We start from the raw sequence: 15,576 nt of genomic DNA, 5'->3' as shown, positions 1-15,576 counted from the left end.
ATGTTTCATTTTATAATACCTATTTCGGTTTTAAATCGTTCGTAAAGTAATCTGAGCAACTCGGGAAAAACAATAGTCTGAAGGAAAACAGCCTTTACCTCCGTGTCTATTTAGAATTTTTTACATCAAAATTGTATTTAAACAATCAAATCATAATGAGATATTATGAAATCTGCACTAAGTGATGTAAATGTAAAATTTACGCCAGTGTAAACTCTGATCTACATAATGAATGTTTCTTTAACAATTCCATAAATCGTTTAAAAAATTTTACTGTACCTGTTTTTTAATTGTTCTCTGATTTATGAGGCTGTCAGCAAGCATAGCCACTAACAGATAACGATTCTAAATTTAAATCATAAATACGTGAAGAAGTATAAAATTATCTGTATGAATATAAAAATAACATACGCCACTCTGCGAGAACTTTATAAAAAAAAACAAGAGAATTCACGCAACATCACTAGTTTACAGTAAGTGCACTTTAGAGAGTTGGGGTTGGTCTGTTTCGCCCGCGGCCGAATACCGTAGTGGTGAAGGGTGTAAAACAAGACCCGCACGACCCGAATTGCACCAAGCGCAACGTCCAAAGTCGGGTTCTGACTGATCTCGCGCACCAGAATCGAACGGGAGCGCAACACTAGGAAGTTCTCGGTCTCTCGTTGCGGATCTGAACACATAGACACATTCTCACATTTAAACTCCGTAAAATTCATGAACTGTTATGCGTCAGACGATTATTACACACACTCGTCCCGTTTCATTATGAAATGGTAACTCTGGGCGACCTCAAAAACGCACCTCGGCACAACGATGTTACCCAGCCGCATCCTTCAGGTTACTACTTCCACTAACTGAATAAAAATGAACAGACATGACGTGCACTAAAATTAAAGCCCAACATAATCTGTTTGCACGACTGTTTGTGTATAATGACATTAACTTTAATCCAGTTAAAAGATAATATACAATTTGTGAAAACCATGTTTCGTATGTTTTCAGGTTGAAGTCCGGTAAGTTAAAAAAAAACTATTTTTTCTTCTTAATCTTAGAAGCAAAGTAAGTATTTTATGGTATTGAAGCATAAGAGGAAGCGAAACATTTCCTGAGGTTTTGAACAGTTTTTAAATTCGGTGAAATCCTTGGGAAAGTTAATCAAAGAATGGTACAACTCATTATCATCACATGACCATTAAAATCTATTCTTAAATGTGCAGTTCTTAATTTAACAAGGAAGTATAAACGGATTTTGGCCATTTTGTGTCGGAATGATTTTGTTATATGAATGATTTGTATGTCAACACTTTTTAGAGTTTTAAAAAATGATAATTTATAAGAATTACGGATTTGGTAGCTAATACTATTTTCAGCTAATAAATTTTATCTACCATCAATATAAAGTGTCAAACTTTTTGACATTTATTTGTGACAATATACTTTACCGCACTGGGGCGCGGTGAAGTGAAAGATAAACTTTTTCTACTTTTGTGATGATTTCGCTGGTATCAAATTGCAATAGACCCATTTGCTGCAATTTTGACTTCAAAGGAAATACTTCCATGGTCTGAATTGTCCGAATTTTAAGCGGTGACTGAGAAACAACAGAAATAAAAAATGTTTCTAGCTTATTACTTTGGTACATATGTATATTGTATATATATATATTTTTTTTCATTTACTATTACTTCTCACGATAATAACTGGTAGTGAAAAAAACGTACGATATTCGTATTGTAACATCATATTACGATACAGGAAATATCGCAATATCAAAAATTAATATGCGGAAAATATTTCTCAGCACAGTTAACCAACAAATTTAAAAAATCTAATATGAGAAACTACACTTTTTATTTAACCTGAAGTGAGTTTACAGTTTACAAAAAAAGATAATTATGGCAACTGTAAAAGTAGCATATTAGATTTTCCATATATTTTTTTTATATATAAAAAAAATATTACTACATGGCGTTTTGGTTCAAAATAAAATGCATTTTCTAAAACTGTGTTTTAAACACATCTGGAAACTGCTAAGTATAATGAGATTAAGTAAAAAACAAAACCAAAAAAAAAAAAAAAAACATTAGATTCTATACTGTGTGGGTTGCTTATTACCACCAAACATTTTGTTTTTGTCTGGTAATAATTTTAAATTAGTTGAAACTATTTTATTAAAAAAGGGTACGCTGGTGGTAAAATTTTAACGTACACGAAGGAAGTTTAATACCCACGGTTAATTGAGACATTAAATGTTAAAAGTTTAGAAACTTATCTTTATTCGAGTACATCACGTGAAAATTAACGTAAGAAAACGGAAAAACTTATCATTTAATCTTTTTCACACACTACTTTATTAAAAGTTTGACTAAAATAATATTTGTTTTGTACTTGATGTCACTAGAGAGAGAGCAACATTTGAAAGAAAAGATTAATAAATCATATGCAAACCGTCTCACTAAAGTAAATAATAAATGCGATATTAACTGCAGCGCTCTCTATGCGTGAGAATGTAAATTTCCTTATCACTTACTACAGGTTTCATCGAAGCAGAGCGAATGGGATTCCATTTATTGAATTCATTCTACATACGGTAATTCTCACATTTACACAAAAATTCTTATTATAATAGCAATAAATACTTATTAGTTATTACGAATACGTGAACTTTTAATAATAATATAAGATTTGTTTTCAATACTAAGTTGTCAGTTTAAAATTAACGTGATTATAAAAAATATTTCTTGACAATGTGCAACAAAACATCCCACCACCAAACGATACAAAAAAACGGACTTTACTTAAAGAGCCAACATATTAAATTTGCAAGATTTAATTTACCTCCACAAAATATTTTTCACTAGCATTCACAGTGAGAGAAATGTTGTTAGTTCCAGAGTGATAAAATTAGTTAGAACTAAGATTGTTATTTGCTACAAACAATATTTCTCTTTAGGGAAGTACGAATTCAACAGAAGCAACATTCCAAAACAGGCAATATTTTATATTATTGATTTGCACGCATCATTCGTTGAATTCGCCTGCCAATATAATATGGACCTCTAACGCGAACACAAACTTTACCTTGTTGGTTGAAGAAGGTGTGTGGTAGTTGTACGAACGGGATGACTTATTGGCATCTGAACTAACTTTAACAGGCGTCTTGGCACTACTAGCGGGGTCGGCATTTTTGGTTACTTCCAGACTTTCGGGGACAGTCTGAAGAGTCGAGCGCATTGCTGCCGACATTGTCCCCACTGACTATCGAACTTTCCTGCTCACATTACCTACAAAGAAAATAAAATTAATTTCATTAATAGTAACAGTGACTAAAAGCTGTACAAATATTAACAATCATGGACTCAGTGGGATAGTCACAATCAGCATATAACTTTACATTTATAATCAATTTATATCAAAGCAAGCATTATTATCACAGTAATTCCACTCAGCTTTTACAATACTAATAATTAGCCGATTACATTCTTGGATGTGTTTTCCGAGATCGAAATACACTCGTTCAAGATAACACTGCTTTAACTTTTTTAGAGGGCACTTTAGTCCGTTACAAGACTGCCATATCTAATTATAATTAAACGAACATCACGCAATGAGTTTTTAGAGAAAGTGATTTTTGCAATGCTAGTTTAAACCAAAATTAGAAAGGAAAATATGCGTTTTAAGGTCATTTACCTCGTCGGATATTTTATCACAGGATGCTGTTTGGTTTATTCCATATGAAGTACAAATAAAACAGGAGTTTGATTTTTTGATAATACGCAATAAGATAAATAAGAAAATCACTATATGTATTATTAACGTAAACTACACGTTTTGGAAGAATTCACCGATTTAATCGACGAGTACAAAGCAAACAGATTTATGGTATGGATATTTTTAACCGAAAACAATCTTATTTTTAGATAACATAAAACGAAATTATATCACCTCACGGTAATCATTTTAGAACGAAACTGCATCAATTTCCTAATACATATTTGCATAGAAAATGTATTTTTTCAGCTTCAAAATTCCTTTAAATCATCGTAATTTTCTTTTTTTTCTAATTTCACTTTGCTCTTCATATGCTATGAGATGTAGAATACATTAATCGTGAGGTTATGCTTCCAAAATATGTAGTTAACAGCTTTTTTTAAGTACAATTTTGTAGCTAGGGTGGATTTGAAAATGTACATAGGAGTAGACATGACAGAACCTTATCTATTTCTAGAAAATTAAAAGCACGAAATAACATGTACATGAGTCTACCTTTATTGGAACTTCTCGGAAAATATAAAACTATGAATAAGTAAAATTTGGTTAAATGAGTATAAAAACAATCCATAAATATTAATATGTACGTAATAAGATAATTGTGTACGACAGACATAGTGGTGAAAAACTGTAACTATTGAAATGATATACCGGAACTCTTTTTTAACACTGACGTAGTTCATACTATGTTCAGTTTAAAAAAACACAAATCAATGCATTGCTAGTGTTTGCTAAGCAAGCGATTATACCACAAACCCGTCAAAAAACGGTCGAAATGTGGACTAAAAATGTCATTCAAGATTAAATTTTGAAATGTTAAAAATTGTTCCGATTGAAGAAATTACACTATCGGGACAAGTGACTGAAAAAATCTCACTGACATTTCTTATGCTCTGATTGGCATGGTTTAAATGCATTATGTGTATTCTGTCTTCAGTTGAATACATTTTAATTTATTTTATCACAATACCCATTCAAACAACTTGACAAATTTTGTTTTAATTGTCAAGTAATTGACGTAACGCTAGTTACTTGATTACATATCAGTGTTGAATTGGAAAGTTCATCAAGTAGCCTACGAATTTTTCACAACATTGTGAAGTATGTCTTAGAAGATCAATGACAAGGTTAGGTTAGGATCACGTTAAGAAGTGACATTTTTTACAAAATTTATTTTATATGTAATGTGAGTGCCAGGTTATCAAAAAGGTTTATAATTAGAGCAGGATATGTTTCTGGCTACATGTTTTGTAACATTGAATACAAAACCTCTTATACAGGTGTCCCAAAAAAAAAGACGAGTCCATAGCTCCCGTATTTATCGGAGGATTTTAATTATCTATACACCAAATTAAACGATTGTGAATAGGCTACAAAACGGCCTACTAAATTCACGTATAACTCCAAGGGCTTCAAGGCTAAACTGTCAAAATTTTCTTTTTTCAAATAGGAATACATATTTTTTTTTGTAGTAATTCTGATAGAGATTTTGATTCTGAAAACAACAATGTATCATAAGTATAACTTCACATAAAAAAATAACACTAATTTTTGAAACAAATGACGAACACCAAGCGAGAAGCTATCAAAATGCACTGCATTACAATGTAATAACCAAACTAAGTTAGCTGGAAAAACAAATGACAAATAATAACATATGGGATTGCGCAGATATGCGGCCAATGATTAGCGCAAAATGGAGTATACAGGCTGATTCACGTAGCCCGTTCATTAGAAACTTTTTGATTTCCCAAAATCATATTAATATGAAAATTAGTAGTTGACTATAATCGACTACTCCAAGTTCAAATGAAATATTTTCAAAATGGTGGCACTTCCGGAAATACCGGAAATCGACGCCACTTTTATTTTTTTTAATGGAAAGGCCTCATTTTGACTTCACATTTCGATTCTGCGTTAAATTTTGAGTTTAGTACGTCTTTTTGTCAATACTTATCTGTCATCGTTTTTGATCTGTCAGCTTTTTTGCAAAAAAGTGAGGTTGCAGGGCTTCATTAAAAATTTATAATTCCTGAACCAGCAGAAATAAAGAATTTATTTTTACTTTACTGACTTGCCAAAGATTTGGCCGCTTTTTTGCGCTATCAACGACATTTTTTTTATGTTCATACGCCTACTGCAATTTTTTAATATTGATAATCAAAAAATGTCGAAAACTTCATTTTTTTAAATGGCATGTACCGTTTCTGATACTAGATATAAATGTAAAATCAAATTTTAAGGCCACTTTTATTAACATTATGTATGCCTATTTGCAGCTCTTTAGGCGTAATTTCAAATTTTTGAATAAAATATTCTTTTTTATTAGCAATTGTTTTATTTGAATTTTTATTCAAAAATAGCATTGCAATAAATATTAGATAACACAACAACAAAAAATTAGCAAATTAACAAAAAAATATTTTAATGTATGTAAATGATTTCATTGAAAATATGTTTTTGTTAATTTGCTTATTTTTTATTATTTCGTTGTTATCTACTGTTTATTGCATGTGATTTTTGAATAAAAATTCAAATAAAACAATTGTTTGATAAAAAAAAAGAATATTTTACTCAAAAAAATTGAAACTACGCCAAAACGGTTGGGAATAGGCATACACAATGTTAATAAAAGTAGGCTTAGAATTAAATTTTACATTTATATCTAGTGTCACAAATGGTGCTTGTCATTTAAAAAAAATGAGGTTTTTGACATTTTTTGATTAGCAATTTTGAAAAATTTCAGTAGGCGTATGAAACATTAAAAAAAAATTCACTAATGGGGGAAAAGATCGGCCAGGTCTTTAGGAATTCAACTAAAAAAACTCAATTATTTATTTCCGATGGTTCAAGGGTTATAAATTTGTTAATGAAGCCCTGCAACCTCGCTTTTTTGCAAAAAAGATGACATAGGTCAAAAACGATGACAGATAAGTGTTGACAAAAAGACGTTCTAAACTCAAAATTTAACGTAGAATCGAAATGTGAATTCAAAATGAGGCCTTTCCATTAAAAAAATAAAGATGGCGTCGATTTCCGGTATTCCCGGAAGTGAAAATATTGAAAATATTTCATTATTTGAACTTGCGAGTAGTCGATTATAAGGTGCGTTTTATTGCTGCCTATCTTCTATCTTAGGATAGGTTAAAAATGACATTTCGCACAAAACGATTTGTTACTAACAGGATAGACATTTGACAGATCGTGACGTTATATTTATTTGAGGTTATGATGATAATCATGGATTAACAAAAAATGTCGGTGATATTAATATTAAAACAGTTTTTTAATTTTTAATCTTTAAAAACAACGTACAAAAGGCAAGGTGAGGAACACAAAAACAAAACCAGATCAGACTTGACAGAATTGATACCATATGACGTACAGTCGGTGGACAAATAAAACTGGGACAAAAATGACAATCACATAAGTCAAAATTTATAAATTTGCATCGTTTAATTATGGCTTTATCACAAATAGATTAACTTTGGTATTACATATTATATAGACACTCACAAATATATTGACAATTCAATGGTCTGATTTACATAGATTAAATTTTAAGTGTCCCAGTTTTATTTGTCCACCGACCGTACATATGACAATTCCCCCTCCATTTCTAGCGCCTTCTATCGTCTCGAGAGACGATACCGAAGATAGCTAGCGGCTGACACTATTTTTGCAATAAAACGATTGGATTGAGCTAGTAGATAGATAATAGGCGGCAATAAAACGCACCTATAGTCAACTACCAATTTTCATATTAATATGATTTGGGGAAATCAGAAAGTTTCTAATGAACGGGCTACGTGAATCAGCCTGTATAGACGACAGTATTAGGCATTCACGATCTTTTTGGGACCGAGTTGGCTATGATTTTTTCTTTTCATGTTGGACTTACTGACTCAGTAATGCAACGGATGCAATTTTTTTTTGTGTCAGTGTCTGTTCGACATTTTCTTGCCACCGCATTGCCAGATTTATTATTTTAATATTCGTAAGGAACGAAATGATTTATTAAATGTGTAAAAACAATTTAAATTTCCGTCAAAGAAACAGTCAAAATTGCCATAATAGTTTTATTACAATAAAAAATTCTATTAAACGATTTCATTTAATTTAAGAAGAACAGACCAGATTTAAGAGATCCGGCAACAAGGTACCTATTCAAAAAATATAACCCTAAACTGAAAACAACCTAACCTAACACAAAAAGTGTCAATTTCCTTTAGGGAATTTAGTTATCACCGAGGTATTGCCAACAAAATCACTAGATGGTCATAGCCAACTCGGTCCCAAAAAGATCGTGAATGGCTTATAGCATTTTTTACATTTTTTTTTTTTGTACTTTTGGTATGTAAGTGTATACTTGTGATACATTGTTGTTTTCAGAATAAAAATCTCTATTAGAATTACAAAAAATTTTTTTTTTAAAGTTTAGCGTTGATGCTATACGGGAATTTATTAGGGCCCGAAATGCAAAAACTATTTTTTGTAAGATCATTTAAATCCTTAAAGCTTTGAAAAAATAAATGACATGATTCGTTTTCAAAAATCAAGAGTTATGTTGTTGGTTGCCAATGTGATGCAACAAATAAAATAGCTATAAAATTAATTGTTGTTCCTTTAGGCGCTTTAGGGCGCAAAAGGCATTATTTACGCCAGCAAATTACTGTATAAATGACTTCATTTTGTTACGATTTTACAAAAAAAAAGCTTTATGTTCCATAGTGAGATAGAAAAAGCGAATGTTGTTTACTTGTGAAAGCAGTTGATTTATTATAATTTCGTAGAAAACGAAACTTAACTCAAAAAAAGACATTACACTCGCAAAACACATCTGTCAAAGAAGGCATCATCATCCCTTTTTCGCTCTGTCTTCTTTCATCAAAAACTACATGCTTGACCTGCGTTTTTTTTTTTTTTAATTGAACAAAGGGCATAAGTATGGACTAAGTTGAAAGTTAAAAAAATGTGCCGGTATGTATTCTAATTTTTCAAAAAATTGAATACCAATGTTGTTTTGTGAATTTAGGTAACTCAGACATTAATTTAGATAGTTAAAGTTGCTTTGGCCGTTATTTAATATGTACTTAAATTATATTGTCAAATGGTAAGAGTAAAAAGTTAAATTCAAAATTATAGAGTACAGCTCAAAAATCAAGAAGTCGATTTATTACAGTTTTTTCCACATATAAAGATGCCCCTTTTGAAATTTGAACGTCATATTTTTTTATATAGGTTAGATAAGTTTGACAACATAAACTGTTGCTAATGTTTTATGGGACCATAATATTGTCTCTTTTATTCTCTATACGGTGGTCTTCGCAATGTTACAATACTGGGCTACCTTCCGGATCGACCACCCTTCTAATTTGGAAAGAATGAACACTTTCGTGTTTTCAGTTAGATTAGGCATTTTGTTTGTCAAAACTGACATTGATCATTGACAAAAAATGTAAGTGCATTTTACACCGTAGAAAATTAGGTGTACTCTATAATTTTTAAATTAACTGTACATACATTACAAAGGTGAACTTTGCGCGAGGATCCTGTAATCCTTACAATCAATGTGTTCAAATGATCGAACACAAGAAAATTAATAAACTACGGCCTTGTAACTTATGAGTCACATTTAAATTAAAACAATTAAGACTTTTATAATCTTGGAAGGTAATACATACTATGTAGTTTATTTAACGAGTTCGTTCAAAGACCCACGATGCCAAAAAAAGCCCAATTTACACACGGACGAGTTGAATGCGGTTTTTTTTTGTTCGACGAGCCCCTTAAAGGCTCCAAATCGCTTAAAATCTTTATTTGCTTGACGTTTTGTTTTGACAAGTTGACATTTATCAAAATCCGTTCACACAGGAGCAAATTCTCAGTGTCGAACAAAAAAGGTCATTCAATTTTAAGTTAACTTTAAAAAAATATAGAAAAAATAAGCCCATTTTACAGTCAACAATCAAATAGTAAAAAAAGAACGCTTTTCTCTTATTGTATTGACATTGTATTGCAGTAAATTATAGTACATACATATGATTATACCGGGTGTTCACTTAAATTTATCCTCAAACTTGGCGTTGGAAAGTCAATTGTTAACGTAGAAAAGAATTACGTATCAGCTGTTTAAATCTAACTTCACTTTTCGTGTTTGTGTTTTTACTCTGGAGACTGACGAGTGGTGCGTTCACAATCGACTCTTCAACGCCAACTTTGAGGATAAATTTAAATGAACGCACGATATAAATGGACACCCGATTATACGAATATAAATGTCGTCTGAGTTGATTCTTCATACAGAGAAAATGTCACAACAAAACTTTCATCCAGCTTCAAGGTGTGGGTCAAACCATTCATATAATATGTAACTCATAGAATTCTTCCAAGACCTAGATTGTTCATACCTTAAACTTAACGGAGAAAGTATTCAAAATGAAATACAATTATTTTGTTCTAATTTAACATTATCGGTTCTTGAATGACGTATATAGTTGAATTTTTTTAATAAACAATTGTCAAAACGTTGTCTTGTTGGTATGAGCCAAACTGAAATTCGAAAAGGTTTCTCCTGATTTTTCATTAAATTTGTTTTGAAAATTAATTCACGGAAGAAAGGTACGGGAAGTGAAGTGAACATAACCTTAACCATGATTTGGTGTCAAATTGTTATACAGCTGGTCCATATGTCCAAATTTTAGGGTGGTACAGTATGGTTTTTTACTTCATTTTGACACTGACAATTGTTTATTAAAAAAATTTCACTATATGTGTCTGGAAAATAGATGTGGACGTTACAAAAGGAATGCAATGGGTTGTAACCAACATAATACCGGGTGATCAAGAAGGACTGTTTAAGTTGGCAGTACAATTAAGAAAATTTTTTAATTCGGTTATTTATAACACTGCAACCGGATATGTTTTGTTGGTTTATTTGACAAATATCTGATGTAGGTATAGCATTAACAACGACAAGCCATCAACAACCGAAAGTTACTCCTGTTATACGATTTAAAATACAATTCAGTGTTACCAACTTAAACAGTCCTATTTGATCACCCCGTATAATACCTACATAGATCACGAATGAGATTAAAAAAAAAAAACACAAATAAAAATACCTATAATGTAAGATTTTATAATTTTTTAATATAAAAAAAAAACAACTACTGCATTAACAGACTGCAGACTTCAACCAGTCCATTTAAAAAACGAACTAATTTATTTTTAATCAGCCACGTCAATTAATATCAATTGTGGTGAATTATTGTTAAAGTCGTTCTAATTCTTTGTTAACAGGAATTCAGACACGGTGATAGCTGACAAGGAAACTGAATTACACTTAAAAAAGTAGGATTGTATCTATTGCTACAATTAATTTGAAAATTATAGAGTACACCTAGTTTTCTACATTTTTTGTCAAGTGCTCATTCTTTCCAAATTAGAACAAGGGTGGTCGATTCGGATGGTACAGTAGGTTGCAAAAAAACGGGAACTGTCAGAATAAAACTGACACATTTTTGCAATTTTTCCATAGTGTGTCACCGGGCACCGGTTACGTCCCGGTTTGGTCAGGACAGCTTAGTCCCAACTTCCCTAAACAAATAGGCGGCGTCGGCCGAGAAACGTCAGAAGTTAGTTTTTACACTCAAAAAAGTGCGTGTCATTTCACCCCTCTCGCCAAAAACAAGACAGCGGCTCTTTTCAGAGCCTGGCTCTTGTGGGAGTCGTTCCGACGAAGCAGAGGCATTGGTCAACAAAACGACACCGGTCCCGATCATACCTCGAGGGCCGGTGGTAACAAGTGTGAAACCTTCTTACGAGAGATAGGTTAGAATTAACGTCAAAATTCAATGACATTTTTAAAAATCACTTGATAGGTATTGTCAAGTAGACAATTAATTGACAAATCGACAAAACCAACTGTAACTCAGCATTATATCGCGAAGGGCACCGTCAAGAGGATAAAACAGAAAATATTATGCTGTTCTAAAATATCAGCGACATTTTATGTTATCAAACTTACATAACCTATACAGGGTTTCTCAGCTAAGACTTTCGAGCCTAATCACTCAGTTATTTTCTAGTGGATTTTTGTGAAATTTAAAATGCAGATATTTTAGACGATGAAGAATAAAATCCCATTAATGCAATCACCCAAGTCTTAACAACGTAATTTTTACATGCCTTTTTAAACTGTTGAATCAATTAAGATTTACATAAAAAATTGATCGTCAATAAAAAATGTCGTAGGGAAAAACTCGTCCTTGAAAGACGTCTGGTTTGCAAGAAAAAAGCAAAAAACTGTGTTAAACGTGGCTGCAAATGCAAAAACGTAGACGCGTATGAAACAAACGCGCAATTTTGCAGAATTTTGGTCATCCCTTTTCGCAGAAGCGCAGGTGACATATTCTTCCATAAAGGACTAAAACACAATCGCCCGAACTTTCGGCTCCAACCGAAACTGTTTTTTGTCGCGTCACACATCGGTTATTATTAAGTATCGGGTGTTTTTTTTTTTTTAATTTCATCTCGTAGTAGGCGTTGAAGAATCGAATGTGAACGCACCACTCGTGTACATCATAAGATTTAAACAGCTGATCCGTAACCCGTACCTATAATGCATTCACAATCGACACAATGAAATTTAAAAAAACACCCGATAATAGTTATAAATGTTTAATTAAGACTGACAGAAGTTGTTTTTTTGTTTGATTTATTATAAAAATAGTAAGCATAAAGATGTTTTTCTTTATATGTATTTGGATTGAAGACAAACGGTTGTATCTAATTATAAAGGTCTAGGTCTGTGTTCAAAAAGTAACTGAATTCAAACATTTCGGTTTCGGCCGAAACTGTAACAGAGGCCGAAATTCGGTTTCGGCTGAAAAACATGGTTTCGGTCGGACACTATAAGAAATATGATGTTCAAATTTCAAAGAAAAAAATCGACTTTTTAATTTTTCAGGTGGTACAATTGGTACAATTCTCTTTCTACAAGGTCATTATAAATTATTGTCCCATCGCAGTAGGCGTTGGTGACGTAATTGAATGTGCCTGAATCTTCATAACATGAGTGAGACTAGTATCGCCCATAGGTGGCGCTTCTGGCGGTAGTGGAAAACTGTCTACTAATTTGTCGGTAATTGTTCACTTTAACTAGTTCTGGAATTTTTGCTTTTTTTCTGGCTAGACAAGCTCAGGGTGTCCTCCTAGATCGTTTCCCACCATTCAAACCTTGTGCAAATGAATTTTCCTTACCCTTTAGTTATACTAAGCCATTGGCGCGACCTTGACGTAACCTTGAAAGACAACAAGAGAAAAAAAAAAGCATTTGCACAAGGTTTGAATGGTGGGAAACGATCTAGGAGGACGTCCTGACGCTGTCTAGCCAGAAAAAACGCGAAAATTCCAGAAATAGTTAAAGTGAACAATTACCAATTTGTCTAACGTTGCGAGGCAGGCGGCACAAACAAAATTTGTGTGTGTTTTCAACGCCAACTACGATGAGACAATCGTTTATAATGATCTGTGCTTATTTATAAAATGACTACGAATTCTATGGTGTGGGACACAAAATGGGTTAATTAATATTATTACTAGATTCTGGAAAATTAAAGTGAGGTTAAAGCTCTTCAAACTGTCATTTAGAAAACGCTCGTAGGTAAAAGTGAACGAACTGTTTTGTTATTTTACTACTTATTTACTTAACGTCAATGGTCTTCTTTCTTTCTAGGATAAAGTTACCCTAGGTCTCCGCTTTTTGGTAGCAATTTCGTTTTGTAGAACGTTTTCTTCAGACATTTCGACGCGTCAATTTCAAATGACAGCATCACGATGACAATTAGGACTACCAAGATCCACAAAAATTCCTATTCCGAAATTTTATCTGTTGCCAATTTGAGAAAGTTTTGACAATTTAGGTATATAAAAATCAAATAGACTTTACACACAAATAGATACATATTGTATATTTCAAAAAACTGACATTGGACCTTTAAAACTTACGTCAATATTATTCTTATTGTTAGTAAAATAAATACTGCACTTACTTACATGTTGTGAATTTTAAATAGAATATCATTTGCAAGAGATGGTTCACTTATAAGAGAGGTTATGTTACAAAATGTGGCATTTGAATTATTAAAAAAAATAAGACACTAACAAATTAATATTTTGAAGTAATTAAATAAGGTGGGTCAAAGGAAAAATTAAAAACGGATACAAAGGAAGTAGAACCAGAAATAAAACAAAATTGAAAACTGATCAGAGCTGCCTTGCTACATTAAATAAAAATACGATGAAGTTGAAAGTTGGATGGAAATTATTGACCTCAAGCTATGTCTTGTCTTGGATTGGTGATGAGTCATTTGGAGAGCCAAGAGATACCTACGTTAAACAGAAGACCTAAACAGTTAGCACCTTGAAAGACTGATTATTAGTCGACTTCCGGCGATCGTTGCAGGAAAATAAAATGGAAGACAAAAGCAGAACATTGCAAGCTCCTTTAAAATAAATAAAGAAAGAAATGAGTTAATTGCAAATGTAATATTTTCTTACAAATACGAAAGTCAAAGGTCTGCCTAATAAGGCTAACAGTTTGAACAGGCAAAAATGACCTTTATGCTCACGAGGAAACTGTATAGTTTGAATGCAAAAGACCCAGAAAAATAAATAACCCGCACTAACTGCTGAAACTTACAAAATAGTTCTTGATTTAGTCATTACACGGAACATTTTCAGTGATTTTCTTGAATTTACGGATGGAGTGAAAGCTATGACAGAGACACACTTTCTGACCATAACTTCAACTTTACACTATTTTTTAAACTCAGACCACTTAAAACTAAAGCACAACATATTGCAAATTTCAGAACTCACCCATAAAATAACCGTGGCCACTTTAAAATCCTATAAAACCAACACACACCTCAAAAAGCATACTTTTAGAATTTTACAAGATGGCTGGGAGACTGAACGTATACATGTTAACTAGCTACGACCTGCTGCCATCTGTTCTATCTACAAAGTCAATGTTGAAATGTAGGAAACGTACTTCGTTGCTAACAAGAAATTCTCATGACGTCATTGGCAAGGTGAACTTTAATGCGCACGCTCCGGACGATGTAGCTGTATTTTCACTTCAGAGGTAACTAAACAGTGGCATTCTTGGTTAGAAATATTTTGTTTCAACGGTTTATTTCCTGCAGTGCATGAATATTAATAATATTAAATTGATTTTGTAGTATCATGTACTTTGTTTCCGTTTTTCAATCAAACACAGTACCGTTATTTCATAATTTTAAATTTTATTTTAATCTTGGGAAATTCGAAAACAAGAACTAGAACTGCTGAAATACTGATTCTCGATCTTGTTCATAGGCGGAGTATATAGGCAAATAGCTATCAAAAAAATATTTTGCCATGTATTCTTTTAAGTATTTTATGAGGATTATGAACTGCACGTGAAATTGACAACCCCAAAATAATTTGTTTTTATCTTTTTTTAGCCACAATGTTAATCTTAACAATTGGGATAATATTTAGAACACTGTTAGGGCAAAGTAGATAGTTAATAATTAAATAATTACAGTTATGATTTAAAAAATACAGCAGAAACAATGAATTGACGCCTAGTCCTCTCGTTGTTTTTGTTATGTACTTTTCAAAACAAACTCATTGTATTAAACCAATGTTGAAAGTTACTACATTTTCATTATAACATAAAAAAATATGTAGAACCTTATAATAAATCAAGACAAACAGGTAGTATTTTTTTCATAAAATATGTATGCTGATTTT

At 32.1% G+C, this 15,576-nt stretch overlaps 1 protein-coding gene across 14 annotated transcripts in view; it reads right to left on the bottom strand.

Annotated features, from left to right (window-relative positions):
- The window catches only part of par-1, a 48,851-nt gene extending 34,038 nt beyond the window's left edge, over nt 1-14,813 (bottom strand). For 11 of the 14 annotated variants that reach the window (XM_069062054.1, XM_069062059.1, XM_069062061.1 and 8 more), the window contains exon 1: nt 3,082-3,222. Coding sequence is in view for 2 of the 14 variants with exons in the window: in XM_069062067.1 (XP_068918168.1) it covers nt 3,082-3,246 (165 nt within the window). In the remaining 12 variants the exon portion in view is untranslated. Of the gene's footprint in view, nt 1-279; nt 834-3,081; nt 3,285-14,655 lie in introns of those variants that run through there. The other 3 variants (XM_069062067.1, XM_069062068.1, XM_069062066.1) reach the window with 2 other exon arrangements.
- Nucleotides 14,814-15,576: the final 763 nt, after the last annotated feature.

The sequence above is a fragment of the Tenebrio molitor genome, chromosome 1, assembly GCF_963966145.1.
Source record: "Tenebrio molitor chromosome 1, icTenMoli1.1, whole genome shotgun sequence".
NCBI lineage: Eukaryota > Metazoa > Arthropoda > Insecta > Coleoptera > Tenebrionidae > Tenebrio > Tenebrio molitor.
Note: the sequence above shows the minus strand (reverse complement) of the source record. Positions and strands in the feature narration are given on the sequence as shown.